The 27214-nt window shown below is 50.5% G+C and overlaps 1 protein-coding gene across 1 annotated transcript; it reads left to right on the forward strand.

Annotated features, from left to right (window-relative positions):
• Positions 1–79: 79 nt before the first annotated feature.
• On the forward strand, positions 80–26908 carry Wdr91 (WD repeat domain 91). The gene is made up of 15 exons (XM_036181575.1): positions 80–257; positions 1475–1654; positions 2424–2631; positions 4115–4197; positions 5292–5422; positions 6358–6523; positions 10249–10407; positions 13696–13883; positions 14679–14829; positions 16768–16862; positions 16997–17165; positions 20405–20513; positions 21146–21258; positions 22714–22911; positions 26524–26908. The coding sequence occupies exons 1-15, from the start codon at positions 135–137 to the stop codon at positions 26686–26688; spliced, it is 2238 nt and encodes a 745-aa protein (XP_036037468.1). The 5' UTR covers positions 80–134; the 3' UTR covers positions 26689–26908.
• The last annotated feature ends 306 nt before the right edge of the window (positions 26909–27214 follow it).

Genomic DNA, 27214 nt, shown 5'->3' on the forward strand with positions numbered 1-27214 from the left:
GGCGGGGCGCGCGATGGGTAGGCTGGCCGTGGCGTGACGTACGAGGCGCCCGAGCTCGGCCCCGCCCCGTCCCCCAGGCCCCGCCCCTCCGCCCTTAGCCGCTGGGGTCCCTAGCGGCTCGCGCGCGCGCAGCGATGGCGGAGGCGGTGGAGCGCACCGACGAGCTGGTCCGGGAGTACTTGCTCTTCCGTGGGTTCACGCATACACTGCGGCAGCTGGATGCGGAGATCAAGGCGGACAAAGAGAAGGGCTTCAGGGTGAGGGGCCCGAGGGGCGGCCGAGGCGGATAGATAGGGGAGCGGGCCTCCTGCTCCGGCACTGCCCTCCGGGGCGAGGGCGGCGCTGTCACTGCACGGTGGGAGACTGCAGACATCTCTGGCCCTGGCTTGGCTTAGGAGGAACTGAGGACGGGAGATGGTTGTGACTTGCCTGAAGTTGCTCAGTGAGTCAGGAGCATCGGGGCTCAGGTCCCTGATTCCTGGTCCAGGGCTCCACTCCATTCCAGCCTCTCTGCAGGTGCTGGCCAATGGTTGGCCGGCGTGGCTACGACGCTTTAAGAGCCAAGGTTGAGTTCTGGCAGAAGAAACATTCAAATATTGTCTCTCTGTAGTAGCGGGAGCAAAGGGGGCTGCAGCCCAGAACACTGTCTGGGTTCAGATCTCTAGGGGATTATCAGAGGATCATTGGCAGTTTTTATCCTGCGGTTCGGGAAGACCTACCTCCCTGCACGTTTTAAAACACAAACTTCTGTGATACTATTTTCCATTGAGAGGGCTTGGAACTTCTATGATTTGTATGTTTGCATGTCCTGGGCAGCTGGATCGAGGGAGGAGTGAGCTCATAGCTGAAGCAACGGAAGGAAGTTAGGGTATTGGTTCCTCCAGTGCGAGGTTAGTGGTTACTTGGTGGCAAAGCAAAGCATCTCCCTACTCCAGACAGCAGGGTCCTGATCTACTTCTAAAACAAAAGTGTTGAATGGACAGTGGTATCCAAAACAGTTTTCGGATTGTCTACTCTGGTGTGACTGTCTTCTGCTGAAGGGAGCATCCACGGAGGCTTGGGTGGGACTGGTGACCTTCAGGATGGTGGAATCCTGAAGTTGTGGAGCTGGGAGGAGGACCCTGGAGACTGTCTAATGCGTTTTCACTCTTACTTATTTTTATAATGTGAGGCAATCAAGACCAAAGTTGAAGGGACATTACCAAGTTGGTCAAGGAGACCCAACACCTAAAGCCAAAGCTCTTGCTTACCAGAATTTCTGAGCTTGCTGGAGGGTCAAGCCATATATCTAGCTTCAGAAAATAATCAGGAAAGCTGTTACGTTAACACATCTTGGAAATTTTATAGGTTGCCAACTGAGGTATATGTTTTTATGTCTGGGAGCTACAGGAGGAATACGAAATTTGTATTATGTGTAGTGAGGTGGGCATTTCCTCTGTCTTTGGCCACCTCCAATGACACTGTCTCTCACCAGGTGGACAAGATTGTGGACCAGTTGCAGCAGCTGATGCAGGTGTATGACTTGGCTGCCCTTCGGGATTATTGGAGCTACCTGGAGCGCAGGCTCTTCAGCCGTTTGGAGGACATATATCGACCCACCATCAACAAACTGAAAACCAGCCTGTTCCGCTTTTATCTTGTCTACACGATCCAGGTTCTTGTTTTGACTGCTTCCCTGTCTCCCACGTCTCATTATCTGTCGATCATCTGATTTGGTTTCCCCAGTTCTATGTCCTATTGGTTTTAAGCATGTAAATTTGTGTAGCATTTTAAAGAATATAAACTTTGAGAAATAAAAAATGCAGCTGTCGCCAGATAGTGGTGGCACAAGCATTTAGTCCCGGCACTCAAGTCTCAGAGTTCGAGGCCAGCCTGGTCTATAGCGTGAATTCCCGGACAACCAGGGCTGCAGAGAGAAACCCTATCTCAACAAAACAAAACAAAATGTAGCTGATTTGGGGGACTACTTTAGATTACTTGAACTTCAGCCTGGGATTAGTTTTCAGGGTGGCCTTTGTCATTAGAATTTCAGTTTATTTTTGTTTTTAAAACTGGGTCTCAGGGATTCCAGGGTGGCCTCAAATTTGATATGTAATTGAGGATGGCCTTGAACTTCTGATCTTTCTACCTCTGTATACAAGTGCTAGGTGTACAGGTGTGCCCCCATGCCTGGTTTTATTCAGTGCTAGGAATTGAACCCAGAGCTCTGTGCATTTGAGACAGATGCTCTACCAACCCAGTGAGCTATATCCCTAGCCCCAGAACTGCAGAATGAACCAGCTTTGGAATGAGAAATGAGGGTAATGGTTTCCTTCTTATTGTGGAGTTTGTAGATACAGTTTTGACAGGAGCTCTTCCTGTCGGCACTGACCTGTGGACTTGTCTTGTTCCCCTCCCTTGCAACCTTCTTTGTATCTTGGCAGACAAACAGAAATGACAAGGCACAGGAATTCTTTGCCAAGCAGGCCGCGGAACTCCAGAACCAGGCTGAATGGAAGGATTGGTTTCTTCTGCCCTTCTTGCCGTCTCCGGACACCAACCCTACCTTTGCTACCTACTTTTCTCGACAGTGGGCTGACACTTTCATTGTCTCTCTGCACAACTTCCTGAGCGTCCTCTTCCAGTGTATGCATATCCTTCCTGCTGTCTGGGGCTGTGTCCACAGTCTGAGGTTCCCGGACACTCTGAGGAGTGGCCACTACTCACGCTGCAGCCGTTTCTTCCACAAGACACCCGAAGATCACTGACGTGTGTCATATGAGGGACTGGACAAATTCTTAGCTATGCATCTGTGCTGTCAGGAACAGCTGATATGCATGGGCAGGCAAGTTAGCAGCTTCTGGGTACTGGTACCTGACTTGGTCAGTCAGCTCAAAGGTTAGGAGCAGCCAGCCTTGCACATGTTTCTGGGGCGTGTGTGTGTGTGTGTGTGTGTGTGTGTGTGTGTGTGTGTGTGTGTGTGACTTACCTTTGCTGGGGTTTGGTGGCAAATGAAAACGCTTCTTGGACTGGAGCTTTCTACCTGACTTTGTGTTTGGTTTACTTTCGGGGACAGTGACCTCAGTGTGCCTCAGCTTGCCCGAGTATGGAGTAGTTTTAAGAATATGTATTCGGGTGCTTTAGAGAGAGTGGGAGGGAGAGAAAACGTCGCTATGACTCACTGCCTATAACTGTTTGTTGAAGGCCCAAGATCTGATGTGAGAGCAAGTCTCATTGTTCATGTTTTCTAGGCTGAAAATCTATGAGAGAAGGGAGTTACATTCAAATGGGACTGCCTGTTGAGGTACTGATAAATTTGGGTGTGATAGAAGTCCACCCACTGCAGCTGTGTTGACCTCTGGGAAGGACATTTTCTGATGGAGGTTCCTGCCTTTGCTTTCTCTCCCCCTTCCTGATGTGGATAAGTGTGAACCAGTCTTTACCAGATCTGCCTTTCTCTTCTTCCTGCTTCTCCTGAGGACTTCCCAAAGAACTCAGCATGGCCACGTGGGCTCTCTAGGGCAGCTGGAACCTGTTGCTCATTATCTTTTCAGTGCAAAACAAGGCCATGACCCTGCAAAGTAGGTCATGCACATTGGAACTACAGTTTGCTTTCCTAAGACAGGCTCTACCTGCTCCGTGATTCCTGAAGAACTCTGGGCAGCAGCTGGGAAGAACCAGTACACTAAGCTGGAGTGTGGATGTTCTTGGGCCGTGTGTGGCTATGCAGTCTACAGAATGGTTTATCCATCTAAACTTTTGCCAGGGAGAGATACAGCCTGGAGAAGTGGCTGATCCTGCTTCCAGTGTTGCATTTAGCTGGGTTTCTGGCATTGACCTTGCTAAAGCATAGCCTGTGAAGTCTACTGATTACTAGCTCTTTACTGCTGGTGCTGGGGGAAATGCCTGAGTTTGGATTTCTGTATTATGCAAGGGATGGCTAGGCAGTTTGTCATGTGTCTCTGAGTCCAAAGGAGTCAGGTGGTCTGGAGTAGCAGGCCCAGGGACTGGAAGAGACTCTTGCCTTCCCACAATGCCTGTTATGTTCTCTGTTCCCTGTGTCTCATAGTCTACTGTTTCACTGAGAAGGATTTGGAAATCTTTCTGGGCAGACTTATTCTTTAACCTTATGCACCTGTCCCTGTGATCCTAAACTTCGATGCTGAGTGCCAGAGGACCAACCAGGTTCAAGAAGAAAATGAAGTTCTGCGTCAGAAGGTTTGTTCTGAGCCGGGTTGGAAGCTGGGAAACACTTCTGCTTCTGGGTAGCAGCAGAGAGCTGGTTAAATATAGAAAAGGTGAACTGTTCTCAGATGAAAAGTGAGTCACCAAGCTTGGGGATCTGGGGCTATGCCAGCCCTGATAACCAGAGGTGAGATTCACGCTTGAAATCAGGTGTGTGTGCTGCATGAGCAATATGGCAACAAGAACAAACTTGTGAAAAGAAAAGGTCGGTGTGCGTTTTGCAACACCGCACACCTTGGCTCTTTTCATCTCTTTTTCCTTTAAATTATGTGTGTGGTGTGTGGATGTGGGTGTAGGTGCTCGTGCAGGCCAGAGAGGGTGTCAGATCCCTTGGAGTGGGAGTTCTATGGTCCACCAGATGTGGGTACTAGGGTCCTCTGCAAGGTCAACACTCACTCTGAACTGCTGAGCCATCTCTCCAGCCCCCATCTGTCAATTATCCTCCCAGTCTTTTTCCTTATAGCCCCACATATACTGTTCATAACCCAGATACAATTGTCCTCATTCAGTGACATATTTGATGAAAGACTAGCTCCAAGATGCCGGGGCTTGCCTTTACATTTTGCCTGGAGTCTCCCTATCTTGAAATGAAGATCCAAGTCAGTGATATTTTTGGGAAAAGGAAGCTTTTAAGATCTTTGGGGGTTTGAGATTCTTGGATGCTGCCTCGTAGTCTCCAGGCAAGGGCTAAAGATGCTGTAATACCATAATGTATTAAAAATATTTTTCTCTGCAAGTTTCAAAGGCCCATTTTGCAGATTCCAAACATCAAAGCAAGATCCCTGCCCCCCCCCCCCCAGTTTCAGGAAGAAACAAGTCAAGTGATTAGAGGAAGTAAATCAAATGATAAAAAGGAAACAACACAGTGGTTTGGGATGTCTAAGGGTGACTGGCTTTCTCAGCGCCCCCCCCCCCAAGTCCATTTCCTGCTGTGACTCATTTTCCCACTGTTGGTGATTGGAAGTGTTCCTTACAGCTGGATCTGGATGCGGCGTGTCAGGGAAGCTCCCTGAGTAGAGGGAAGGTCACGTGAGGTCACTGGCTAACTGAGCTTCGCCCCTCCATAGCTTTTTGCATTGCAAGCTGAAATCCATCGGCTCAAGAAGGAAGAGCAGCAGCAGGAAGAGGAAGAGGCCTTGGTCCAACACAAACTCCCACCTTATGTCTCCAGTATGGACCGCCTTGGGGACTCGGAGCTGTGAGTGTGCTTCAGGGTTTAAGGGTCAGTGCGGGGCGGGGCGGGGCGCTGCTGTCTCTGCTTTTCCGAACATGACACTGACTTCCTCCCTGGTGGGCCCTGGTGTCTGCTGAGGGAGAATTGCCCGAGGGGGCTTTGGCACACCTGGTTCCGAGTTGGTAAGATTCTCCCAGGACGGAGACTGTACAGCTGTGTCAGGGTCCGTGGTGGTGGAGTCCAGGGAAGCTGTTTCATAGGATGGAAGGACTGGCCACCACAGGTGGGGATGTTCCTCAGGAGAAGCTGTTGAGGGTGTGAAGAGGTAGGCAGTGTGTGTGTGTGTTGGGGGGGGGCGTTTGAGTGACCTTTAAAAAACAGCTGGTTGAAGCAGAAGTCTGAGGTGATACAAGAGAGGCAGTGGTTCTGTAGCTGGAGGTCAAGTGCCCATCGGAGATGTAATGGAAGGTTTTTAGTAGATGTGTAGAAAAAGTAGGAGGCAGAGTTCATTTTAGTGGCATATTTTATGTAACCTCATATTCTCAAACTATTCCAGTGCAGAGTAAATGACAATCATGCATAATGAGCTCCCCTACCTTTTTTTTTGTTTTTTTTTCCATGCTCAGTCTTTGCATCCCATCCTGTGTCACCCCAGCTCATCCCCATTTGGATTAATACAGTCAGGTGTAGAAATGTGTGGCTGTGTGGCCAGCAGCCATGGAACAAGGCATTCTGAGCTTTCCTGGGTCTCTCTCTAAGAGCCACAGACTTCACTTTTGGACCAGATGAACTTCGGGTTCTTTGTTCAGGAAATGGTCCAAAAGATCATGCCACCTTCAAGCCCCAGCTTCAGAACCTAGCCAAGGCCCCAGTCACTGACCCAGGCCCCGAGTTCTGTGTTCTTGGATCCTCCTCAGCCCCCTCAAGGCCCTAACACTGTGGTGTGTTTACTTGGCCAGAGCCATGGTGTGCAGCCAGAGGACTGCCTCCCTCTCCCAGTCACCTCGAGTGGGCTTCCTGTCCTCACTGCTGCCTCAGAGTAAGAAGAGCCCTTCAAGGCTGTCACCTGCCCAAGGCCCCCCTCAGACTCAGAGCTCAGCCAAGAAAGACTCCCTCAGCAGTCAGGTGAGTGTGGGCCCTGCCTTTGTGTGCTTGTCAAGGTATTTCCGGCTGTCTCACTTAGGACTCCTCGTCACACATGGACACGTGGGTCCTTTTTTCAGGGCCAAAGTTTTGGATGTGCTATGAGATCCCAAATTCATTTCTCCTTTTCTCTCTTCTCCCTTCCAACCTCCCGCCCAGCCGTGTAGACCCGTGCATTCTTTGCCGGATGAGAACAGAGATAAAACTGTAGAGGAGGAATTGAGGGGAAAAACCAGAAAATATGCCTCATGAACCCCTTTCCCATCTCACCCCTGGCTGGCAGTGAATGCTGAGATGGAGGGCAGCGTGTGCATGGTCATGCCGACAGTGGATCTCATTGAACCTCAGGCCTTCGCTCTCGGCCTTCCAGCCCCAAGTAGCTGTGCCCTCTGCACCTCTGTGACAACCCTCAGTCTGCCATGCTCCATTGCAAAGTGACAGATGGTGGCAGAAAGGAGGTTTGGAAGGGCCCCTTCCCTCTGCTCAGGCTTCCTGTGAACTCAGAAGGGGTTTTGAGTGTTTAGGGGTAGCTCACGTGTGAATTCTGGCGGTTATGGAATTTTGAGTGATACAGGTGTCTGGCCAACAGTAAATTAAAGAGCTGTCCTTAAGTCCATGTCTTCATTTAAACGTGGTGTTTGCTGGTTCTGCAAAGGACTTCTACCATCCTTCAATTTAATGGTATATGGTTAGAGGCCTTTCATGCCAGCTTATGTCCAGAGCAGCCAAGAGTCCCACTGAGTGGTTTTCCTGGTGGTCAGAGTCCAGAGTTCACTGCCTTTGGAAATGCTCGGTGGGGATGTGGCTCAGTAGAACGCCTGTGTAGCATACTCAAGAAATGTCTGCAAGTTTATTTGAGACCTCGATTTCTCTTTTTATGTGTTTTTACTAGTTACTGAAAGGGCAGATTGTCAGTCTATACCTTCCTCCTCCACCTCCCTTGGAGCGGTTTAGGAGTCAGCTTGTGCCCAGCATGCTGGGAGTCTGCACCAGATGGCCACAGGACTGTGTATGAGTTAATATTGTTGAGTGGGAGACACTGAGCGGGACCCTGGGAAGACGGCATGGGCTCTGGACTCAGGCCACTTTCTTTTTACTTCTGGCTCATTGTTTAAACCCTCTGCAGTTTGCTTGGGATAATTAGTAGTGTTGACTCTTAGGGAAGGAATAGAGCCGACAGAAGTGCCTTTGGTATCGGCAGTGCCCAGCGGAGGCAGCAGTGCCCAGCGGAGGCAGTAGTGCCCAGCGGAGGCAGTGCCCAGCAGAGGCAGTGCCCAGCGGAGGCAGCAGTGCCCAGCGGAGGCAGTGCCCAGCAGAGGTAGTGCCCAGCGGAGGCAGTGCCCAGCGGAGGCAGCAGTGCTCAGCAGGGGCAGTGTCCAGTGGAGACAGTGTCCAGCAGGGGCAGTGCCCAGCGGAGGCTAAGGTAGGAGCTGGGCTCCTGAAGGTCCTAGGAATCAGCTCTGAGATCTCAAGGACTGTCAAAGCGGTGTGACTGCGGCCTCGGCATCGCTGAGGGCCGAGACAGTCATAAATCAGTCAGCTACCTCTGCAGTTGCTTTTCCGCAAGTTCAAATCTTAGGAGGAGAACTTCGGGTCTTTCGGAATGCGGCTAGGCATGCTCTGCCGTTTGCTTTCTGGCTCTCTCTCAGCGGGCAGCATTTTAGAAGCTTGATAGATGGTGGGTGGAGCGCTGAGTCTCTTGAAATCCAGCCTCATGCAGGTTGAAAGCAAACACAAAGACTGTTTTGGGCAAGCCTGTGGCCATGGTTTAGATAAGTTCAGGAACTATGAGTTGCATAGTTAAGTTGAATGGCATGGTGTATTTTTTGTGTGCAGTTTACAGCTAAAGGTAAAACCGTGCAGTTTTCAGGGAAGCATCTGTTAGCTTGCCTTTAAAATACAAGCTCACCAAAGCTCGGTCCCTGGGCTGTATATTCAGTGTGCTTTCCAGATCCTTAATGGAGACCACAGCTGTCTACAGTCTGAAAAAAAAAAACTGACTAAGTCATTTTCTATTATCATTTTTAATTTTTTGTATGTATGTGTCTCTTTGCAGTATGTGTGTACATGAGTGTATGGGTGTATGGGTGTGTATATCGAGGACAGAGATTAACATCAAGTGTCTTATGTTTTGAGCAGTGTCTCTTACTGAGCCTGGAGTTCACCGTGGTTGTTAGGGAACCAACCTCAGGTCCTCATGCACTTTACCCTTTGAGCTGTACCCCATTATCCTCATTTGCTGTTTGCAGTTGATGGTAGGTTATTTGGGCTCAGCATTTGTTTCAATTCTAAAAATAACTTGTAGATCTGAGGTTCCAGGGAATGACAGGGTTTTAGAGCTGGAAGTAGATTTCAGGGTTACCCTCTCTCCTGTCCTGCTGCATGTCAGAAGAGTCTCTCGCGCTGCGGCTCTCTGCTCTCTAAGCTGGGCATTTGCTTGCCTGTAGCTCTTAGTACAAGCCCTTCAACTCCCCTTGGTGGCCTTAGCTTGTCCCCCTGGGCCACCCAGAAGGGGCTTCTTGTTTAGAGCCACCCTCCTCTTTCCCAGTGTCCTGAGCTTCTCTGTCCACCCCACTGTCTGTTTACTCCGGTTGCCATGACGATATCCCTCGCCTCTGGGGCTCTTCCCTGGGGAAGGGGGAGGCGGGACGATGACATTCTGATGTCTCTGTCCTTTTGTCCTAAGTGATGGGTAGACGTTTAGATAGTGTTGCAGATGTGTCTCACCGCTGTCAAATGCAGTACGTGGTGGGGGCACTTCCTGTGATGTGACAGACAGTATGTCCCTGTGGACTGCGTAGGTACTGACACAGAGCTCTGCACTAGCTTGCTGGCCAGTGCATGCTGGGCTCCATCTTTTCTCACCATGGCCATCCCAGAATTCTTTTTCCTTCTTTGTTGTTAAAGGATGAGCACACAGAAAACATAAATGGTATTTTATTGTTAAGTGAGCGACATATAGAGTTATTAGACTTTCCTGCTTTAAGTATTATTTACAGATAGTGTTAAAAATTTTACTCACAGCATTTTGCCTGCTCCTGATAGGTCATGGAAATCATGATCACTCTTACTGAAATGGTCGTAGGATTATTGTTATTGTTGCCATTGTTATTATTAGTGAGATGGAGTCCCACATTGTAGCTTAGGCTGGCGCCAAACTCTGGCCATCCTCCTGCCTCAGCCTTCTGAGTGCTGCGATTACAGGGCAGAGCCGTTACATCTGGCTTCATACCACTGTGGACACACACTCTGCAGGGTTTCAGTAGAAATCTGGGGGCAGAATTGGGAGTGTGTTGGGGGTACTTATAAACCACAGTTCCCAAAATCTTTTGGGCTCTGTAACCGCAAGAGCCAACAATTGTCAACAACAGCAGGTAGGCTGGGGCTTCTGCTTTGCTGTATGCTTCCCATGAGCAGTAATTCGGGCCTTTCACGCCCACTCAGTGTGTGGGGCCAGTAAGTACTGGGTTCCTTCATTGTAACAAACGTTGATAATTCCTGTTGGATCGAAAGGATTCTCTCTGCTTCTGTCCGGGGGAGGGTGCAGGCTGAGGCCAGCAGGTGACCTGGGCAGGAGGAGCTCAGTCTGGTCCCTGAGAGCTGGTGGAGAGAGAAGTTGCTCCCTGGCATTTGTATCCTTCCTGGTCCAGAGTCACTGCCTGGACAACCTGGAAGAGACTTTTCACACCCTGCTTCTCGTTCTGTAGGCTTCCAAGGGCAAGGACCCAGTGCCCGGGGCCAAGGATGGGAAGAGCCTTCTGAGCGGGCCAGCACCTGGGGAGGCCAGCTGGACACATCAGCGCCAACGGCGTCTGCAGGACCATGGCAAGGAGAGGAGGGAGCTGCTCTCCACCTCCTCCTCCCAGGTATAGGGTGCCCAGGCTGCTGAGGGACCCCTCGGGGTTCCTCTGAGTTCTGCTGGCAGGCAGAGCCTGCTCTGGCCTGGTTGGTGATCATCACACTGGTGTTTGGGTTCTGTTTTGCCTGCTTTTCTCCTGGTAGGATCTCCTCAAGAGGGGCCAGAAAGGTCTGTCCGAGTTCTGAGGACCCCACTATACCAGTCCTTCCCATGGAGGACCTGTGTGTGGTAGCATGGCATGGGGCCTGGGACTTGGATCTCCTCAGAGTCTGCCACAGTGGCTCACAGCATCTTTCTTCTGCTACCCCCCCGGAGTCCCTGCTGAGTGGTTGTTGTGCTGACAGCCGTGTACTTGCTCTGTTAGCGGCTGTGGCCTTATCGTCCCTGTGGGGAGCACTGGAGACAGGGGTCTCTTGCTCTGAGAATGTGAGACAGCATCTGCTCTTGCTGATAGTGTAAGCTGTCTCTGCCAAAAGCCCAAGTGACTTATACCCGCTCGCCCTTTTGGATGCTTCCTCCCGGTTGGTCCCTCCTGCCCATTTAAAGGATTGTGGTGAAGGACTCTTGCTGCCACAGGGAGGTAGATGCTGGACTCTCTCTTCATGCCTGGCCGTTGCCTCCGTTTCCTTGGTCCCCTCATCAGGAGGAGATGCTGGCTGGCATAGATGCACTGCCAAGGCCCGCCAACAGACCTAGCTTCACATCCCGGTTCTCCCCTCTGCCAGCCAGTGCCCTAAGGTGCCTAGCTTCTGCCGCAGTCCAGTGTCTGCAGCTGTAGGTGGGGTGGTAACATCATCATCTGGACGTAAGTCAGGGATAAACTGAGTCACTCAGCACAGGGGCTTACCCACAGTCAACTCTGTTAAACTGTTCCCTACCTGTGCTGGCTAGTTTTATGTCAACTTGACACAAGCTAGAGTCATCTGAGAGGAGGAAGTCTTGATTGAGAAAATGCCTCCATAATACCGGGCGGTAGGCAAACCTGCAAGGCATTTTCTTAATTAGTGATTGATGTGGGAGGGGCCAGCCCATTATGGATGGGGCTGTCTCTGGGCTGGTGGTCTTCTGTCCTATAAGAAAACAGGCTGAGCAAGCCATGGGGAACAAGCCAGTAAGCAGTACCTCCCCATGGCCTCTGCATCAGCTCCTGCCTCTAGGTTCCTGCCCTGTCTGAGTTGTCCTAACTTCCTTCGATGATGAACAGTGAGGTGTGGAAGCCAAATAAACCCTTTCTTCCTCAACTTGCTCTGGTCATGGTGTTTCATCACAGCAACAGTAAACTTAAGACAGGAACTTCCACCAGGACAATGGGGTATTGCTATGACAGACCAGGCCATGTTATTTTGGGGAGGATTATGAAAGAACTTTGGAACTTTGGGTGAGAAGATCCATCAAGTGTTCAAAGCTTGGTGAGCTGTTCTGTGGGAGCTTGGAAGAAATGAATGTTGAGGCCTAGCTTGTGACGTTTTAGGAGGAAATTTGACAGTTACTTAAAGACTATCAGGGCCATTGAATATTTGCTATTTTGAATTATGATTCTGTGGTTCTGCTCAGTTGGGGCTAAAGAGTCAGCTGGGATTTACAAGAGACTGACACCATTGAACAGACAGACACCTTTGCTCTACTGGGACAATGGATGCTGGTCAGCTCGAGCTGAGAAATTAGCAGTGATTAAGAAGAGACCAGCATCACTAAGGTGAAATCTTCTGGGAAGTGTTTCCTGAGAATCACCACCAGAAGCTGTTGGTCCAGAGGTGGCCATGGTTGGTAGCCAAACTTGGTAGCTAAGAGTCACCCAGGTGGTACTTGTTTGAAGACATGAAGGGGATCGTGGAGAGCTGCTGAGGCTTGGCACTGTGAGAGACCAGGAGAGGCCAGTGGTGAAGATGTAGCCTCAGTGGCAGCTGAAGCCCTGTGATTGAAGGGGACACACAGAGAAGTTGAGGCTTGGCACCACGAAGAGAGCCCAGGAGAGGCTATTTGTAGCAGGAGACTCCAACAGTTTGGAGATGCCAGTACCATGGGACAACCACTAAGAAGGGCAGCAGTGGAGTGGAGCCTGCCTGGCTTAGAAGACCAGCTGTGTGTGCTGCAGAGGGTGGAGCCAGAGAAGCCCCTTGGAGGAGTCCAGAAGATCATGAGTGGATCCCAGATGTTGGACATTGAGTTATTTATACCGTTGGAGTTAGGTTTTGCTTTGTTCAGATTGTGACTGTGCCCTGGTTCTTTCTTCTTGAAGGAAGAAAGTATTCAATTTGTTTTTGATTTTACAGGAGCTCACAGCTATGAGACTTTCAAGTTTTAAAAAAGAGATTTTGGAGTTTTATAGGACTTTGGATTTTAGAAGAGACTACGTATTTTTAAAGAGACAACTTCTAAAGTGTTTCAATTTGTAAGGCTGGGGGACTTTTTAAGTCTATGAAATGTTTTTATTAATGTGTGATCATGGGGATGACCAAGAAAGGAAAGGTTGTAGCTTAACAGTGACGTGTTTGTGTGTCAAGTTGTCAAGGGGTCAGGTGTGCTGGTTAGTTTTGTGTGAACTTGACACAGCTGGAGTCATCTGAGAGGAGGGAGCCTTGGTTGAGAAAATGCTTCCATAATATTGGGCTGTTGGCAAGCCTATAGGGCAGTGGTTCTGAACCTTCCTAATGCTGCGACCCTTGAATACAGTTCCTCATGTTGTGGTGACTCCCACCCAGAAAAGTATTTCATTGCTACTTTGCTTTTTTTTTTTTTTTTTTTTCTTAATTAGTGATTGATGTGAGAGGGCCCAGCTCATTGTGGGTGGTGCCATCCTGGGTTCTGTAAGAAAGCAGGGTGAGCAAGCCATGAGGAGCAAGCCAGTAAGCAGCACCCCTCTATGACATGGCCATCAGCTCCTGCCTCCAGATCCCTGCCCTGTTTGAGTTCTTGTCCTGACTTGTATTGATTTTCAAAAGTGATGTGGAAGCGTAAGCCAAATAAACCCTTTGCTCCTCAACTTGCTTTGGTCATGGTGTTCCATCTCAGTGATAGTAACCCTGACCGAGACACTACCCTCTGGACTACACCAAGACACAGTCTTGCTGAGTCCCATTAGAGAGGGCCAGACCAGCCCTCTCCCCAACCAGGGCCTACGAGGAGACTGCAGTTTCCAGGAAGCAGGCACCCTACTCTCCCAGGGGAGCTGTGCATAGCTCTCGAAGCTCAGAGCTGACCTCAAGTGGCAGTGACCAGCTCTAGTCACCTGGTGTGTTCTTGCGGTGAAGGAGACCCTTTCTAAGCTGACATGTCCCTGCTTTGCTGGTCACAGTGCACAGAGAAGAAGCCGGAAGGCAGTGGCCCAGAAGCTGAGCCCTGCCTGGAACTCCACACAGGGCCAGTAGAGCCGCTGGCCCGGGTGTCCACAGCAGGCTCTGAGGGAGGCCGCCCCGAGCAGCCCTTCATAGTGCTGAGCCAGGAGGAGTATGGGGAGCACCATTCATCCATCATGCACTGCAGGTGGGCCCAGGGGTGGGGGGCTGGGATTTTAGGCAGCGTGTGAGAACGTTGGTGGCAGGAAGTGTCCTTGAGAGGGTTAGTGGGGTCCTGGCGGACACTTCTGTTGTAGTGGTCTCCCTCAGACCATTCGGTTTTATTTGCTTTATGTTAGTGTTTGTGTGGAAATTTTTAACACGTGTAGGTGTGCATTTAGGTAGGCATAGTGAAAGCGCAGCCTTGAACAACAGCCACTAAAGGCATGTGCCCTTAAGACATAGACAGCTCATGTTTGGACAGCCCTGATCTGTGCTTGGCCCTTGGGTTGATTTGGAGCCTAATGGGGGATACCTCAAATCTCAGATGGCAGGTGCCCCCAGGGCACACTCTGCTGCTGTTCATCTCACATGTTCCTGGCACAGCCTTGCATGACACAGTGTGTATTGGTATTCCATTTGTGTATTTATGTATTTCTTATTGTGCATATGCATGCTTGGTGTGTGTGTAAATGTATGCATGCACATAGAGGTCAAAGACAGCTCTTGGGAACTGGTTCTTCCACACTTATATGGGCTCCAGGGATCTGAGTCAGTTCAGCAGGCTAATGCAGTATCTTTACTTACTTTTATCAGAAAGATGAGCCGTGTTTCTGGTGTCCTATAGTATTTCTTGGATGAATGAATGTTTCTAGAGTGGTTTACATGTATCCTTTGAGTGAAGGTGTTTTTAATGCAGTTGGAAAGTTGGGAGAGTGATGGTATCATTGTTGGCCTCAGAGGATGCGGCCAGGACACTAACCCAGCCCTTTGTCTGTCACAGAGTGGACTGCTCTGGTAGGAGAGTCGCCAGCTTAGATGTAGATGGGGTCATCAAAGTGTGGTCCTTCAACCCCATCATGCAGACCAAAGCATCCTCCATTTCTAAGTCACCGCTGCTCTCTCTGGAGTGGGCCACCAAGCGAGACAGGCTGGTAAGTGACACTTTGCATGCAGAGCTTGCTCTGTGTTCTGAGTTCAGAAGTTCTCTCTCAGAGGCTCTTGACAAGTCAAGATTGAGGTAAGCTGAATGTCCTCTCTGGTGGCCACCAGTTGGGGCTCCAGGACCACACATCTAGGAATGCCTCAGCAGGCTCCTATTTGGAGGGACCGTGAAGTTATTCCTCGAGACTGTGGAAGACAGTCTGCTGGTCTGTGTCAAGAGACCCCTGGACCTCCCCCACTCCCAACACCCGTGTTTCTGATAAAGTATGCCCTCTTCTCTTGCTGAGACCTGCCTGTCCCAGCACAAAGAGCTGCAGCTTAGGTTGCTGAGAGGACTGTGAGAGGTTCCCACAGGCCCAGTCGCTCAGGGAGTGGCCCAGGGCTCATTTTCCCAGTGGACTTTCTATTTGAGAGAGGGCTTGCAGTTAAGGAGTTAAAATTGATTGCTTGCAGCCCAAGAGACAGACACTTATTTTTCCAGCTGTCTGGGAAACACAGGAAGGAATTGTCCTCATAGGACGTTCATCTCAGTCCCTGAACTGGTGTCCACTTGCCAAGTGGGTTCAGAGGCCATTGCCTAGCTAATGTACCCCAGACCTGGCCTGCCCTGGCATTAATCTCTGTTATTCTCTTCTTTACTTTTCCTCAAATGAGTCCTAAGGTCCCAGAGGCAGGGAGCGTATATGATTATGATTATGATTGTGATTATGATTATTATTGTTATTATTATTATTAATATATTATTCTGGAGACCTTGATGGAGCCAGAGCTGTAAGGCAAATGGAGCAGTTACCACAGCCCAAGACTGGCCAGGGCCAGGCCCGCGGAAAGGGAGAGAACATAGGAGCGAGAAGGAAGGGTTGGGAGAGCTGGGATTTAAAGCTGAAAGAAGGGAGGAAAGATTCTCCTCTCCCACAGACACCAGAGAAATCTGCTTTCTGTTGCCATCACAACATACTTGAGGCTGGATCTTTTATGAAGAAAAGAAGTCTATCTAGCCCACAGTTCTGTAGGTTCAAGAACATGGTTCCAGCATCCCTTCGATCCTGGTGAAGGCCCCCTTCATCATGATGGGGGCTTGTCCCAAAGGGAAAGGTGCCGTGGTGAGACAGGAAGCCAGGAAGGGAGCCAGGGGCAAAGCTTGCTTTTCAACAACCCTCAAGAGAGAGAACATACTCACTTGGAGCCCATCATTAATCTCACCTGAGAGTGATGCCCCCCGTGGTCTAATCACCTTTCAGCTTAGCCCCAACTCTTCCGTGCCCTGCCCCTTTCTCATCAAAATACTGGGGACCAGGCTGCCCGGACACTCAGACCGGAGTCAGATCAAAGCTGGGGACCTGCGGTTGTGTGTCTATTCAACGTTGACTTTGATGTCTTCATGACATTCTTTAAAAAAAAATTTAACCAGGTGGACGGTGGTGGCGCACACCTTTAATCCTAGCACTCAGCAGGCAGAGGCAGGTGGATCTTTGAGTCTGAGACCAGCCTGGTCTATAGAGCAAGTTCTAGGACAGCCAGGACTACACAGAAAAACCCTATCTAAAAAAACAAAACAAGATCTTTTTTATATTTTGTCTGCATGTATGTCTGTGCACCGCATATGTGTTTGGTGCCTGAGTCTGCAGCAGAGGGCATCAGAGCCTGGGACTGCAGTTTAGATGGTGGTAAAAAGCTATCTAGGTGCCGGCAATAGACCCGGCTCCTCTGGAAGAGCCATCTCCCCAGCCCCTCCCTCTTCACGGCATTTTGAGTGAGGCCCAGTGTAGCCAGAGTTTCCTGGCTGCCTGGATAAGTGGGTAAGGAGCTCGCCCATGCAGCCTGTCCAGCGCCACACCATCCAGGAACAGCCCTGGCCTCTCTCACCATGGTGGTCCTCCCTGACCCCTGTGCTGTCCTCCTCAGTCTCCTGCCTCTTCTCCTTCCAGCTCCTGCTGGGCAGTGGTGTGGGGACGGTGCGTCTTTATGATACAGAAGCCAAGAAGAACCTCTGTGAAATCAACATCAATGACGACATGCCCAGGTGAGCAGGAGCCGCCCCGTGTACTATACGGCCTCGGGTTGCTGCAGTTGCTGTGTGAGCCCCACCTCCTGGAGTGGGATTCACCTCTGGGCCTGTGGTAGTGACTGTCTGACCCTGGCCTGTGTGTGTTGCAGAATCCTGTCTCTTGCCTGCAGCCCCAATGGGGCTTCTTTCGTCTGTTCAGCTGCAGCTCCAAGCCTCACCTCCCAGGCAGACTCCTCGGCCCTGGATATTGGCAGCAAAGGCATGAACCAGGTTCCTGGCAAGCTGCTGCTGTGGGACACAAAAACCATGAAGCAGCAGGTACAGGACCGCCTGCAGGTCTCCTGGGGCTGGGCATGTTGCCCAGAGGGCACCCTGTGTGGAGGGCGTGCTGCCCCCACTCCCTGTGTTTCTGAGGACTATTGTCTCCCTTTAATGCTTTCACCTGAGGATTTTGATTTGCGAGAACTTTCCCAGGTTTTAAGTGCTGAGAAGTATCATGCCTGAGTTGGGCAGATTATGAGCCATAGTGTTGTGCCGTAGACTTAGGTTACCCAGAACCCACCAGCAGGCTCAATAGCCGACGTTTTAGCAGACAGCTCCAGTCTTTCTCCCACCCACTAAAGACCTAAAGCTGCATGGGGATCATGGGAGCAGCCTGAAGTACCAAGGACAGAGGTGGCAGCTGGCGGGGAGACTAGCCATGGCCCACCTCCCTGGAGCTGAGGACCTGTTCCCTCCAGAATAGTAGTGCTGGCAGTTGTCACTATAGCCCTGGAGAGAAGTGATGTTACTTCACCTGCTTGGGGGGGTGGTGCTCCTGGACGTGACTCTTTTCAATGCTTAGAAGAAGTCTTGAGTGCCTACAATGCCCACCTTGCCCTGGTGTCCCCAGCACTCGAGGGTCCCTGTCTAAGAGGGACCAATTTCCAGAGGCCTAGGCTGCACCTTTGTGCTTCTGCTTGTGGAAACAGGCCGTGGGCCCACTGGGGACATCTCACAGGCCGCTCAGCCTATAGACCACCCTGGATTCTTGACTTCCACTCCCTGGCAAATATACCCAACTTAGATGTTGGATGTTTCCCCCCAGAGCCTCCCTCCCTCTCCGCTCACACAGTATCACCTTACTTCCCTGCTGACCATTTTCCCGTGTCTCTAGGGACATATTCTAAACCTGTCCACAGCACCCCCTGGTGGGAGAGCTGCAGGGCCCCTCTGGGGACTCCGCAGCTGTCCTCCATACCAGTTTAGTCCTGAGCATTCTGTGGTGCTCCTCCAAAGTTCTTAGTAGGATTCATAAACCTTAAGTTTACTTAGAAAAGAATGTAGGAAAATGAGAAGGCAGCAGGGTGGGTTCCCCACTTAGAGGTCGCATGTCACCAGTACTTCCTTTAGCTAAAGAACATTTCAAGTGTGTATGTGCGTGCGTGTGCGTGTGTGTGTGTGTGTGTGTGTGTGTGTGTGTGTGTGTGTGTGTGCGCGCGTGTGACCAAAAAGCAACCCATGGGAGTCAGTTCTCTTCCACCTTGTGGGTCACAGTGATTGAACTCAGGTCCTCAGGCTTGGTGGCAAGCACCTTTACCCACTGAGCCATCTTGTTGGCCCCAACAATCTTTATACTCACAGGCCCTTCCGGTCTCTGTTGCCTTCCCTTTCACAGATATCCTGTCTTGAGTTTTGAGTTGCTGTTTCCTAGGAGTTTGACAGGTGCCTTGGCACATGGGTAGATGCCCACACACACCATAGTTTCTGCTCCACAGGCCTTCAAGCTTTATGTGTGTGGAATCGCAGGGTACATATTTTTCTAGAATTCTGTATTCAGGTTGGAAGTGGGGCCCGCCCCCTAACCCTCTGGCTCTGTCTTCTCTTCTGGCAGTCTGTGCTGAAACAAAGAGGCTGACTCTCGGTGCGGCTCACCCTCCTCTATGGCTATTTTGAGATCTGATCTGGGTATCTCAGTGTGGATTTTCTAAACTGAAAATGCTTTTGTTTAAAAAAAGCTCTAACTGGGTGTGGTGGTGCATGTCTGTCTGTGCACTTAGCACTTAGGTGATGGAGACGGAAGGATCAGGAGTTCTAGGTTAGTCTCCAATATTCTAGACCCTGCCTCAAAAACTGTTAACCATCATAAAATAAAATTTCCAACCTCAATAAATAAATAAAATTAAAATTGCAGCTTTGGATGTGTTCCGTTTCCTGCATGAGAGGATTTGTGTCTTTGACCAGTTCTGGAAAATTCTTAGTCACGTTCTTTCCAGTGTTAACATTTCTCTGGTTCTCTCTTGTCTTCTCCTTGTCTTCACTTTGCTGTCTTCATGACATCACTTCCTCAGCTTTAACAGAGCAGGTTCTCCCCACTGTCTCTGATCTTCAAATCAGCCTGTGGGGACATTCAGGTCCTGCTTCTCATTTCCAAGAATGCAGTGCCATCCTTGCACACTGGCTTGGTCATGCTACCGTCTCCTCTTCCCGCACTCTGGCATTCTACTAAACATATTGTCAGTTCTGCAGTTCCGGTGATCCCACCCAGTTGCGCCTCCCTGGACACCTGCTTCTCCACGTTATCTTCCCATGTCCTGTGAATTCCACTTCAGGTTCCCATCTCTGGCCCTTTCTCCTTGTGGATGCTCTGAGGCTTATTGGGGGAGACATAATTCCCTGAAAAAGATTTGCCTTCACTTCTGCCAGGTGGCCAGGGGCTCCACCAACAACTGAAAACTTTGAAACCCATCCTCAGACTACATAGAGTTTGGTTGGAAACCCACACCAGCCTGTGGCTTGTACTTGGCAGAGAGGTGCGTTTTCTTAGCACTTTCTGTGAGATGCACAGAGGATGTTCCTCTTTGGAGTCTTAGCAGCGTGTGGGAATTTTTTAACACTGGACTTGGTCAGACCATTCACTTTGGGCTCCAGGCTTCTGAGTGTTCCTTGCCTGTTGGATTCACTAGTCCCCAGAGCTCTTGTGCTCCCCTTGTCTTTGGTGTTGGAGTACCCCCTTGTTTACAGCTCAACACTTGTCCATGTGGATGACGTCATCTAACATCGGTCTTGCAGTTTCAGGCCTAGGAGGGTTCTGTATGTTTGGAAATGGTACTCCTCATTATTATCAGTCTAGTAGACCTTATTTACTTCTTCTGAGGTGACTTTGTTAGGTCCTGTGGAGATGCTGGGCTCCGTAGGAAGGGACTGGAGCAGCTTCGGGATGTGTGTGTCCTGTCACTCAGGACTGCCTGTAGAGAAAGGCAGTTGATATACTGTTAGTTCCTTTCTGCACCAGGAGTATTCAGTAAGACTTAGCTTGGAGTCCACTTGAGGAAGGGAAGCATGGGCAGCTGAGATATGGGTCACTCGTAACTGCCCTGGCCTGGACTATTGCCTCAGCACAGAAACTAGAGTGTCTATAGGCCCAATGACGTTACCTCTCAAAAGAGCACATCAGACAGTCAGTGTGCTTTCACAGAGGCACAGATCACTTTCTTCAGAAACAGGCCTTGGCAGGGGCATCCAGCACGGTCTGCGTTGGACTAGTCTGCTAATGGTGGTCTTGCTTGTATCCATAGCTTCAGTTCTCACTGGACCCAGAGCCCATCGCCATCAACTGCACAGCTTTCAACCACAATGGGAACCTGCTGGTCACAGGGGCAGCCGATGGTGTCATCCGGCTCTTTGGTATGTAAGCTGTGCTGGGGCAACCCTGGTCCCCTCCTTAAATGGCCCAGCTGGAGCCGAGGCCATTTTAGAAGCCCAGTTTCAAATGCATCGTATTGCTTGGCTTTGCTTAGTGCTTTCAAAACGTGCACCACACGCCGTCAACTTGCATGTGCTTCCTGTCTGTGGACATGGGAGGGGACAGAGCTCAGTAGTCCTTTGGCATCGAGCTGACTGGCCCGAGTCTTGTCACCTGTGTGGAATGTAAGAGGTCGCAGGAGAAGAGTGCCATCCTATTCACTTGCTTGTCCTCTGTCCCCAGGGAGACGGGCCTAGGTTCTAAAATGGGATAAGGTGACTCCTATGTAACAGATCCCCAAGGTGTCTTGGGGGCAGTTGTGGAGGTCTGGGAGGAAAGATCCCAATGTCTTACAGGACATGTTCCCCCCAGTAAGCACTAGCTGTCCCCAAGGACCCCCAGTCCTCCCTTTGGCCCAGTCAAGTGGCTGCTCGGAGGCAGGTGGCCTTGGCAGGGTCAGCACTTTCTGGTCCGGGAGGCCTCTAGAGTGGCTGTCCTGGAGGGTGAGGGGCCTGCTGTGCACACCCTTCCCAGCTGTGGTCGGCGGCGGCTAAGGAGTGCCTTGCTCTCTCAGACATGCAGCAGAACGAGTGTGCCATGAGCTGGAAGGCCCACTCCGGGGAGGTCTACTCTGTGGAATTCAGCTGTGACGAGAATGCCGTGTACAGCATCGGTGAGGACGGCAAGGTAGGCAGCAGCAGCACTCAGCGGTGGCCGGACCATCCATGAGCTCTGTCGTCTGGGGCTTCTTTCTGCCTCCATTGCATCTTCTGCAAAATAGGGATAGACAGAAGTCTAGCTCTGAGCGTCTCTGTGGGGCTCAGTGAGTTCAGTGGGACTCGGCTGTTCTTGTAGACTGTTTTCCCAGTTGTGGTAAAACTGATTCATCCCACCATAGATGGAACCACATTTAGGGGAAGATGCTCTTTGGTGAGTTGTGGTCATGGTCACAAGACAATGCTCGGAGTTTGCTGGGGGCGGGGATGGAGTCAGCATACTGGTGGGAAACAGGTCTGAGCAAAGCCCGAAGAAGGAAAAAGGAAACCGTGTCTCCTAAGACAGCATGAGACAGTGCCCTTTGTAGACTGCCTCTGCAGAAAGGATGCTGTGAAGTGGGAACGACAGTGGCCGTGGACAGAAGGGGAGGGTAGGCAGAGGTGGAAGAAGACTTCTCCTGGACCCCGTGGGATTTTATACAGTTCGTGTCCCCCACGGAAAACCAAGACTACAAAACAAATACGTATTGGTCAGATCATATCTTCCTCTACAGCCCAGGGCTGGCCTCAGCCTCCGAAGTGCTGGTATAACAGAAGTGACCCACTACACCTGACCGTATTGATACATATTTGTTTAAGTTATTCTGAGACCACATCTTAGTGTGCTGTCCAGCTTGGCTTCAACTTCCTGGGCTCCAAGATGCTCCTGCCTCAGTCTCCCATAGGGACAGGATTACAGATGTGTCCCACAGTGTCGTGTTTCGATTCTTCCTTTGAAAACTCTGTAGGGCTTTTAAGTTAAAGCTGGACATCCTGTTGTGTGGGTCAGACTCCCAGGGAAGCCAAGTAGCCGGTCCACAGTGTAGACTGTTAATTATCCACATCACAAGGGAAACGGAGAACACACACTCAGCATGTGATTGTACTGCTGAGAAACTGAAAATGGGTTTGGAATCTGTCCATCTGTCCTCTATACTTGGTTCCAAGGTCCGGAGAATCTAGGCATCCCCACCCCCGCCCCACCCAAGAGACCAGGAGGCCCTGCAAAGCTGCTGACTGCCCCTTGTCCTCTCTTGAACTCAGACCAGAGGAAAGAGGAGGGTTGAGCTTTGATGTGAGGTTGTTCATTGTTTTCTAGAATCGCCCTCCCATCCCCCACCCCCCACAAAAACTTGTATGGTGAGAGATGGGACTGAGGGGTGGACTGTGGTCCCCACAGCCTTGTGTTGCTTCCTGCCATGAAAGGCTTTTTCCGGGCTCTGGGACTAGCAAGGGAGGCAGCTGCTGCAGCCACTCACTGCCTGTGGTCAGCCCTGGCTCTGCCTCCCAGGACCAGGTGGTGGCCACTGTAGGGGACTTTGAGGGAGCCTGGGTAGTGGCCTCTGTGTGAATGTCTGAGGGACACTGTGGTGCCTTGTGTCTGCAGTTCATCCAGTGGAACATCCACAAGAGTGGCCTCAAGGTGTCCGAGTACAACCTCCCTTCAGATGCCACTGGCCCCTTTGTCCTGTCTGGCTACAGTGGCTACAAGCAGGTTCAAGTTCCCAGGGGCCGACTCTTCGCTTTCGACTCAGAGGGCAATTACATGCTGACATGCTCTGCCACGGGAGGCACCATCTACAAGGTGACTGGGGAGCAGAGTCCTGCTGGGCAGGGGTTTCTCCTTGGGGGTCAGCTTGGCTGAGCTGAGCTGTGTGTGGCCCTGTGTCCCGAGTCCTGCATAGCTGAATGTGGCCTCATGTCCTGTGTCCTGCATAGCTGAGTGTGAACCCATGTCCTGTGTTCTTTATAGCTGAGTGTGAACCCATGTCCTGTGTCCTGCATGGCTGAGTGTGAACCCATGTCCTGTGTCCTGCAGAACTGAGTGTGAACCCATGTCCCGTGTTCTGTATAGCTGAGTGTGAACCCATGTCCTGTGTCCTGCATAGATGAGTGTGAACCCATGTCCTGTGTTCTGTATAGTTGAGTGTGAATCCATGTCCCGTGTCCTGGATAGCTGAGTATGAACCCATGTCCTGTGTTCTGTATAGCTGAGTGTGAACCCATGTCCTGTGTCCTGCATGGCTGAGTGTGGTCCTGTGTCCTGCATACCTGAGTGTGTCCTGTGTCCTGCATGGCTGAGTGTGGTCCTGTGTCCTGTATAACTGAGTGTGGCCTGTGTCCTGAATGGCTGAGTGTGGCCTGTGCCCTGCATGGCTGAGTGTGGCCTGTGTCCTGTATAACTGAGTGTGTCCTGTGTCCTGCATGGCTGAGTGTGGCCCTGTGCCCTGTGTCTGATAAGATTCTGCCCTTTTCTTGTCTTACTCCTTGGAAATAATACATACTAATGAAGACATTAAACAGGGCAGAGAGCTTGGGAGTGTGGGCAGGGAAATGCACCTCGTGGGGCTGTGCTAGGTGGAGTACTTCCAGAACCGATCTAGAACAGGTTATTTTATGGGAAGCCTGTGGGTCGGTACACCAAAGTCCACATGTGAGACAGAAATTGGAGGGTGTGCTCTGTGAAACTAGGATGCAAGTTGTCTACATGGTTTTTATTTTATTTTATTATTTTATTATTTATTTATTTATTTATTTATTTATTCATTCATTCATTCATTCATTCATTCATTCATTCATTTATTTATTTATTTATTTATTTATTTATTTATTTATTTATTTATTTATTTTGTGGAGCTGAGGATCGAACCCAGGGCCTTGCGCTTGCTAGGCAAGTGCTCTACCACTGAGCTAAATCCCCAACCCCTTGATTTTATTTTTAAAGATGCATTTTATCTTTGTGTGTTTGTGTGCTGAATGTATTTATGCACAAGTGTGTGGCACCAAGAAGAAAGTGTCAGATCCTGTGGAGTTAGAGTTACAGGTGGTTGTGAACGACCCTACACAGTTCTAGGAGTTGGACTCAGCAAGAGCAGCAGTGAGTGCTCTTAACCACTGAGCCATCGGCCCGTTTTGTTGTCGTCTTTCGGTGGTTTGTTTTCTTGTCTTTTTAAAAACATGATTGCATTTCTCTATTATTTATTTTTGTATGGAGGTCCATGTGTGTATGACACTGTGTGTGTGTGTGTGTGTGTGTGTGTGTGTGTGTGTGTGTGTGTGTGTGAGTCAGAGGACAGCCTGTCGGAGTCAGTTCTTGCTTTCCACCATATGTTCCTGGGGATCAAACTCAGGTCCCCAGTCTTGGCAGAAAGTGTCTTTACCCACTGCGCCTTCTTGCCGGCTTGTCCTCATTGTTTTGTTGTTGTTTTTCAAGACAGGGTTTCTCTGTGCAGCCCTGGCTGTCCTGGAACTCACTCTTTAGACCAGGCTGGCCTCAAACTCAGGCCTGCCTCTGCCTCCCAAGTGCTGGGATTAAAGGTGTCACCACAGCCTGTGGAATCCTCACTGATTTTGTACCTGTTTACACATAAAAAAACCCCCTAACCTCTCAGGGCAGAGCTGCTCAGTTTGATGTGGGGTTTTGTGCACGATGAAATGCTGTAAGCGCCGTCCTTTTCACTGGTATCATCCAGTGGATGGGTGGTGAGGACTGAGCCCCGGAGCATGTTTTTGGTGCCGTGAGTTCATCGCCCACCTCTAGTCTCACTTGTGAGCGCTTCTCTGCCCATGGTGTTTAGTCGGTGAGACTTAGGGGTCCTCTAAGGTATCCTCTCAGTGTCTCTCGATGCCTGTGTTCATCAGTTAACAGGTTGGGTTCTGAGCAGCAGTTGTGTGCTAGGCCTGGCACCTCTGCACTGTGGAGTGGACCAAGGAAAATGTGATCTGTGCTCTCCTGGGGCCCATACACAAGTTAGAAAGCATTGAAAGTAGGTGACAGCCAGCTAAGTCCTGAGCAGTTCCCAGGGGAGGCCCTGGGTGGGGATCAAGTCTCAGGAAGACCTAGAGGAAGGCTTCAGTCTGTGGTCTGGAAAGAGAAGGAAGGGGTTGGAGACCAGGAAGAGGGCAGGCCGTGGGCCCCAGAATGGGCAGACTCTGCATGTGGGTCGAGCGGGAGGAGCTTGACTTGATGCATGCCCAGTGACACCTGGGTTTGCCGTCAGCAAGGCTCCTCTTTCTGCTGAGGGCGGTACTGTGCTCTCGCCCTCCCTCAGCAGTTAGCTACATGATCTCTCCTGTGGGTCTCCTTCGAGACGCTCTAAACCACTGCAGGTGACAAGCCTGGTTTTTCCCCTGTAAGGATTGATTTCAGCTGACTTCGGGTGAGTTGTTCTTTACTGTCAATGTGGAGGAATGGTTGTGTATGCATTTTGTTGTAAACTGTGCAGCCTTTTGCCCCTTCACTTTATGTGATGGGATGATAGGCTTTGCTGTGTAATTTTTAAGCCGTCGTGAATGGTTCCAGTTACTTAGGGAGTCTACTAAACTTTAGATTCTATTTTTCCGATCCATAAATAAATTGATGGCTTTTATAGTGATCTCTTCACGATGGCCGGACTTTTCTGCCACCTGCTCACAACTGTCATATAGAGTGGTGCTGCTAGCAGCCATCTTGTTTCCATTTCCCAGAGCTCTTAGCATCTGGCCCTCCACACATGTGTGCATTCTTAGATGAGGGTATGATGCTGGAGGGCTGCCTCGTTCACACATTAATCAAGGCCTTACTGTGCCAGGCCCCCATTCGGGGTGTTGCAGCTGATCATGGAGGCCCTGCCCTCCCAAAGTTTGCATGCCCACGGTGAGAAGGGTGTCTCGAATGAATAAACAGGTGCACAATGCAGACTCAGCCAGTGACTCACAGGTGATGCTGTAACAGGTGGCTGCTGTGGGAACAATCAGGAGAGGTGCAGGAGCACTTGCCCCTAGCTAGGTCAAGGCAGCAGAGGAAATACCATCTTTCAAAGAGCATCTCAGGGACTTGATGTTCACATGAGGTGGGCTGACCACAGCCAGGAAAGTGCAAATATAAATAGGCTATCCAGAAAGGTGGGGATGTGGGCCAGGCCACATTCTCAGAATGGGGTGGCCACTCCAGGTTCAAGGTAGTTTTTGGACACTAAAAGTGAATGGATGTGGGGCTGGTTGGTGGTGGCGCATGCCTTTAATCCCAGCACTTGGGAGGCAGAGACAGGTGGATCTCTTGTGAGTTCGAGGCCAACCTGGTCTACTAAGTTAGTTCCAGTACAGGCTCCAAAGCGACAGAGAAACGCTGTCTCGAAAAACCAGAAAAAAAAAAAAAAGTGAGTGGAAGTGTGTATTCTTCTGCTAATGTTTCCCCTTCACTCCTGTCCTTTTGCAGCTGGGCAGTGATGAGAAAGTTCTCGAGAGCTGCTTGAGTCTGGGTGGCCACCGGGCCCCTGTGGTCACAGTGGACTGGAGTACGGCCATGGACTGTGGGACGTGCCTCACAGCCTCCATGGATGGCAAGATCAAGCTGACTACCCTCCTAGCCCACAAGCTCTGACGTCCTTCCTGGAGCGACACACTGGAAACAGGATTGTCCCCGGTGGAGGAGAGAGGAGACAGAATGGGACACTGCTTCTGGCTCCACGCTGCCAGGGCTGTGGATCTTCGGGGAAAGACTGCAGAGGGGGCCCAGCCATCCAGCTGCCGCTGCTGTGGAGTAGGAGTCTGGAGCAGGCTGCGTGTGCTTCCTAGAGACTTGAATGGTGGCTGGAGCAGGGTATGCTCCAGAGCACAGGATGCAAGATGGGGGAGGAGCCATAGTGGTCCACGCCGTGTTCATGGTCCAAGAGGAACCGACAGTATTTTGTACATAATTGCTGCTTTTCTTTTCTTTTTTTTTTTTAAGGAAAAAAAAAAAATGAGAGAGAGAGAGAATGTTCCTGCAGTCACTTGGTGTCTCTTTCTAGAATGTCGGAGTCACCTGGGCCTAGATAGCCATGGCTTCCTGCCTTGAAGGTCCTGTACCTCAGCTCTCACTCGCCTCTACATTAGCCTCCTATGACTTTGTCAGAGTTGAGATGTGG

The sequence above is a fragment of the Onychomys torridus genome, chromosome 3, assembly GCF_903995425.1.
Source record: "Onychomys torridus chromosome 3, mOncTor1.1, whole genome shotgun sequence".
NCBI lineage: Eukaryota > Metazoa > Chordata > Mammalia > Rodentia > Cricetidae > Onychomys > Onychomys torridus.

Bases quoted from the DNA above. Each gene is read 5' to 3' on its own strand.
- Wdr91 (XM_036181575.1), top strand. From the start codon at position 135: ATGGCGGAGGCGGTGGAGCGCACCGACGAGCTGGTCCGGGAGTACTTG. The intron at 258-1,474 runs GTGAGGGGCCCG...GTCTCTCACCAG, and splicing joins ACAAAGAGAAGGGCTTCAGG to GTGGACAAGATTGTGGACCA. The intron at 22,912-26,523 runs GTGACTGGGGAG...GTCCTTTTGCAG, and splicing joins CGGGAGGCACCATCTACAAG to CTGGGCAGTGATGAGAAAGT.